A 5,850-nucleotide genomic window follows, 5' to 3' on the forward strand; every position below is an offset into this window, starting at 1 on the left:
TCTTCTGCATGTGCTCTCAGGACAAAGAAGGGGAGAGCAGAAAAATTACCTGTTATTTGGAGCTAGTGAGCTTGTATCAGACAGAAGACAGAAGGAATTGAATGTAAGGCTCACCTTAGAAAGTTTTTTAAAAAAAGAAGACTTTGGATAGGCTGTTAAACTGTTAAGAAATTTGATTTTGTTAATTTGAATCAAGAAAACTGCTAAATCTGTGTATTCTAGATGCTTTTTAATATCTAACTGAGTGGTTTGGGGCAAGCTGGTTAGTTGACCTCTCTGAGTCTTAGCTTTCTGCCCTCCTCACCTAACAATGAGGATCACAGGAGACTCTGAGATCTGTAAAGCTGCAAGTGACCCAAGGGAACATCTAGTGTCTCTGCTTTTACAAATAAGGAAGCTAATGTTCTGAAAGATCATTTGACTTAGCCAACATAAAACAACAAGATAATTGTATAGCTAACCCTAGAACCTAGGTGTCCTTTCTCATACTATTTCCATTATACTATGCTACATTTGTGTAAAAACACTTTGAAAGACGAAGTACAGTATAAAATGATGAAATCAGGAATCCACCATCATACAAGATGGACTGGTATGGATTGGCTCCTTCCTGTATTGATGGATAACATGGCCACAATAATAAAACAACAAATCTATCAGCCCATTTGAGAATGTCACACATTATTTTTACTTTAGATATTATTTTGCCATATTTCAAGTGCCATCTCCTACAGGAAGTCTATTTTGATTTTCTTAGTTGCTGTTGGGCTAACCTCCAAGTCACTGGTCTGCTAGAACCTGATTGGGGGTCAGCCCCTCCATGGAGTTGGTTATCTTTATGAGGTGGACTTGTCAAGCTCAGTCAGCTTAGCAGTCCTGCACTGTTGACAGAGCTAGAAGAGCTTGGGCAGCATAGTAGGTGACCATGATGATCAGATGACCTGAAGGCAGGGGCCTGATGAAGGTGTCCCAGGCCAGGACAATGTTTGAGATGCTGAGGAACAAGCCTCCAAGTGCAGCAGGATTCCCTTGGGCCAGCGCCTGCCACAGCATAAGTCCCAGGATAGCTATATAGATAAGCACAAGGAGATTCAGCCTGGAAGGGAGATGAGGCTTCAGGAGTCCAAAGTAGAGGAGGAAGATAACTACTACAGATTCCAGGAGGTACTGGCGAATTGGGAAGCAGCTCAGTGCCTTGAGATAGAAAAGATGAGCCAGGGTAAAGGCGACCATGCCAAAGAGGAACTGGTTGGGACAGCTGCGGAAAATGTCCCCCAGGGCAGAGCAGAGGAGACCTACGCAGATGAATTGGCCATAAGGCCCCGATGGGGCATGGTTGTGGACAAAGAGAGCCAGACAGAGGATGGGGAGGCATTTGGCCAGGGCGCTGTCCCAACTGGGCTTGTCTGCAGGCAGCCAGAGGAAGAAGTAGAGGGCGCAGGAGAAAAAGAAAGGTACCAGCCTTCTGATCTTCCTCCTCCCAGATTCCCTTCCATCACCCTCCATGTTTGTCCAGACACACCTAGAATTTTATGACCTCAGAATCGGAGATAGATTCTAATCCTCATGACTTCAGGCTTGGACCATTGGAATCATATCTATGTTGGAATGTGAGTGTATAATTTTTGACCTAAAGACCCTATAGCTGGTCATATATCCCAAGGAGGTCAAACTTTTGGTGGGGGGGGGGGGATTTTCCATGTAACAAAAATATTCATAGCAATACTTTTTCTCTTAGCAAAAAACAAAAAAAATAAAAAGGTGAAAACCCATCTGTTTGGGCCTGGCTAAACAAATTGTGGAGCACAATTGTAATGGGATATTATAGCAATGTAAGAAATGACAAATATGAAGAACTTCAAGAATTGGGAGGTATATGAACTGATGCATAATGATGTAAGCAGACTCAGAAAAAAATAGTATATGCAATAACTATAACAGTATAAAATGGAAAGAAAAAAAGAAATTGAATACTGTATGATTATCATAACCAAGGATAAGAGTTAGGAAAGCCCCCTCATGCTCTGTCTTTGCAGAGGTAATGGGTGATAGGTGTGGAATACTGTAAAGACTATCAAAAACAACTGACATGGTGATTAGTCTTGCATAATTTCTTTTATACTCTTTCTTTTTTTGTTTGTTGCATGGGATGGTTGTTGAGTAGGAGAAAGAGAAGGGATTTATTTAGAATTGAAGGTGATGTAAAAACAAAAGATATCAATTTGGAAAGATCAAAAATGCATCTGATTTGTACATATGACCATCCTTTTGATCATGTTGCCTGACAACCTTTGCTTCAGTCTCCATAGCAGAAATATCCAATACTAAAGACCCTGCTGATTCCATCGGCACTTTATCTGATTTTCTCAGGGGATCTGTTAGCATATTTTCCTTATTAGCCATTAAATGATTTATTGATACCTGGGCACCTTGGCTTTTAAACGGACAGTACCATCATGACTGTTAAGAATCAATCAGAGAGACAAAGGCCTAATTTCTAAAATATATAGAGAACTAAGTCAAATTTGTATGAATACAAGTCATTCCCCAAATGATAAATGATCAAATGATATGAACAAGCACTTTTTAGATGAAGAAGTTAAAGCTATCTATAGTCATATGAAAAAATGCTTTAAATAACTACTGATTAGAGAAATGAAAATTAAAACAAGTTTGAGGTACCATGCAGCAGACTGACTAACTTGAAAATACAGGAAAATGATAAATGTTGGAGAAGTTGTGGGAAAATTGGAACACTAATGCATTGATGATATTTGAATAGCAATTTAAATGGAAAGATTGTTCTCATTCAATAGACTCATGTGACTGGTTTAAATCACCTGTAAGCTTAAGTCACAGCTTGCTGATCAGGTGGAACAGGAAGGGTAGAGCAGAACTGGGAGAAAGTGAGTGAATGTGGTCTGGGCAGAGAAGAGAGGATACAGGCAATCAAAACAAGGCTCAGGCTCATGAGTGTTTACTTGTGAGGAGGCCCCAGCAGAGGGGGAAAGGGGGAAAGTTTGGGAATGACTTTGCCTCCTGCAGTGGTCATGTTTATTAACTTTTTGGTCACCATGACAGATTTAGCTTTTTGGTTCTGGAATTTGGTTTCTGGTGTCTAAATAAATATTTTTCTTCTTCCTTCTATAATGGTGAGTCTTTTATACTTTGAGATTGAGAACTATGCTGGTATATTCATAGTCACCACCAGTGCTGTGAATATTGCCTTGGAGATACAAGTAGTGAACTGATCCAACCATTCTGGAGAGCAATTTGGAACTCTGTCCAAATGGCTACAATACTGTGTATATCTTTGACCCAGCAATACTGCTTCTAGAGCTGTATCCCAAAGAGATCATAAAAATGGGAAAAGGATCCACATGTACTAAAATATTTACAGCAGCTCTTTTTGTGGTGACCAAGAATTGAAAATTGAGGAGATGCCCATCAATTGGGGAATGGCTGAACAAGTTGTGGCATATGAATGCATGAATAATATTATTCCATAAGAAATGATGAGCAAAAGAAATGATGTTAAGGACTTCAGAAAAACCTGGAAAGATCTACATGAACTGATGCTGAGTGAAGCAAGCAGAACCAGGAGAATGTTGTATGCAGTAACAGCAACACTGCAATGATGAGCTTTGATAGACTTCTCTCTTCTCTGCAATGCAGTGGTCTAAGACAGTTCCAAAAGACTCATGGTGGAAAACACTATTCATACTCAGAGAAAGAACTATGGAGTTTGAATGTAGATCGAAACATACCATTTTTCCTTTTTTTTTTTCTCGTGGTTTCTCCCTTTGGTTCTAATTCTTCTTTACAGCATGACTAATGTGGAAATATGTTTAATGTGATTGTACATGTATAGTTTATTTCAGATTGCATGTTATCTTGGGGAGAGGGGAGGAGAAAGAGGAGGAAATTTAAAATTCAAAATCTTATAAAGATGAATGTTTAAAGTTGAAAAATATATATATTATATATATGAAATATATATATAATATATATTAAACATATATATATTTAACAAGAAAACAGTAACCAAAAAAAAAAAACCTCACAACAAATCAATTGCTGATGACCAACCCCCAAAAATGCTTTTTATTTTTTTGCATTTAATTTTCTACATACATATAATTTCTGCTTTTACTAGAATGTGGAAAATAAGTGTGGTTTCATTTTCTACTTTTAACCTCCAGTACTTAATACAGTTTCTTACACACACACACACACACACACACACACACACACACACACACACACACACACACATATATACATATATATTTACTAAAATTACTCGTATTTGTACAAATGTATTTTTAATACAAATAATTAAGGGCAGAGCAGCTAGGTGGTACAGTGGATAGAGTGTTCTGCCTGGAGTCAGGAAGATTCATCTTCCTACGTTCAAATCTGGCTTAAGACATTTATTAGCTGTGTGACCATGGCCAAATCACCTAACCCTGTTTGCCTCAGTTCCCTAATGGGTGAAATGAGCTGGAGAAGGAAATGGCAAACCCCTCTATTATCTTTGCCAAGAAAACCCCAACTGGAATTATGAAGTGACAGAAATGACTTTAAAATGACTGAAGAATCACAACAACAAAATGCAAATATTATAATTTTGCTACATAAATAAAAATGTTCATACCACTATCTCTAGTTTATATGAATGTATAGTGTCAATTGACATAGCTTGGACCTTTTCTTACATTTCTGATACTCTTATATATTTGATTGTATCTTTTATTTTACATAGATAGTCCTGTTTCCTCCTTGAGACAGCATGATGCATGAATTTGATACCATTGGGATAAGCAACATTTTGCCTTTCAAAATTGAATGCACTCAAAGAAGATTGGATATGAGTAACCAGGTCACATATACTGACAGGGTCCCATCTGGCAGTTAGGTGATGAAATAGAGAGTTGGACCTGGAATCAGGAAGTCCTGGACTCAAATCCTATTTTACATCCTTAGTAGCTCTTTGACCCTAGACAAGTCATGTAACTTCTCTCTCTTTCAGTTTCCTCATCTGTGAAATGAGGATTATTTCAACATCTATTTCCAGGGTTGTTGAGAAGATACATTGAAATAATATTTCTAAAGTGCTTTGGAAAACTTAAAGCAATATATAAATGCTAGGTTAGCATCATCATTATTTGCATGAAGCTGGCAAAATTCCTGTTAAACATGGTGCCCAATAGTTACCGATTATAGTTGCAAAATATCAGCTCTGTATGCAGCCATTAGAATCCTAAAATCCTAGAATATTAGAATTGGAAAGGTCCTTCAAGGTCATCTGATCTCTGCTCTACAAATCTCTTGCATTACTAGATAGTTTGAGTTCTTAGAAAAGTTTTCTTTTTCCTCTATATGGTATTCAAAGCTTTAGAAACTATTTTAAAGAAAACTTTTGGTGTTTATGACTGCTCACTAAGCTGAAATTCTGCCTTTGGTTGTTCTTGTTTGGGGCATCCATCCTGAATCTTCTGGTTTGGGCACAGACAAGGAATTCTACTGATGAGTACACACTGTCTTGACCACTGAATGCACCGCTGGGTTATTGATTAGTGTTCAGATGAATTTAGCTCTGTTCCCTTATGGCATAGAAAACATGGACTCAGGATGACACTTTCTCAGTTGTAAAGACAACACACCTACTTCTCACTAAATACTTACTTTCACTAACCCACCTTACTAGACACAACATGAGGGACAATCTGTCTGACATGCTGAAAAGGGAGCTGGCCTGGGTTTCAGGAAAATATAGTTTCTAGTCTCAGCTCTGTCACTTATTACTTGTATGACCTTTGGCAAATTACTTTACCTCTCTAACATCAG

At 38.0% G+C, this 5,850-nt stretch overlaps 1 protein-coding gene across 1 annotated transcript; it reads right to left on the reverse strand.

Annotated features, from left to right (window-relative positions):
• Positions 1–646: 646 nt before the first annotated feature.
• Positions 647–1,516, reverse strand: LOC140498480 (lysoplasmalogenase TMEM86B-like). Its single transcript, XM_072599517.1, has one exon. The coding sequence runs from the start codon at positions 1,504–1,506 to the stop codon at positions 868–870; it is 639 nt and encodes a 212-aa protein (XP_072455618.1). The 5' UTR covers positions 1,507–1,516; the 3' UTR covers positions 647–867.
• Positions 1,517–5,850: the final 4,334 nt, after the last annotated feature.

The sequence above is a fragment of the Notamacropus eugenii genome, chromosome 4 (genome assembly GCF_028372415.1).
Source record: "Notamacropus eugenii isolate mMacEug1 chromosome 4, mMacEug1.pri_v2, whole genome shotgun sequence".
Lineage (NCBI taxonomy): Eukaryota > Metazoa > Chordata > Mammalia > Diprotodontia > Macropodidae > Notamacropus > Notamacropus eugenii.

What these genes read in the sequence shown, in the direction of transcription:
- LOC140498480 (XM_072599517.1), bottom strand. Translation starts at nt 1,506, where the DNA reads ATGGAGGGTGATGGAAGGGAATCTGGGAGGAGGAAGATCAGAAGGCTG.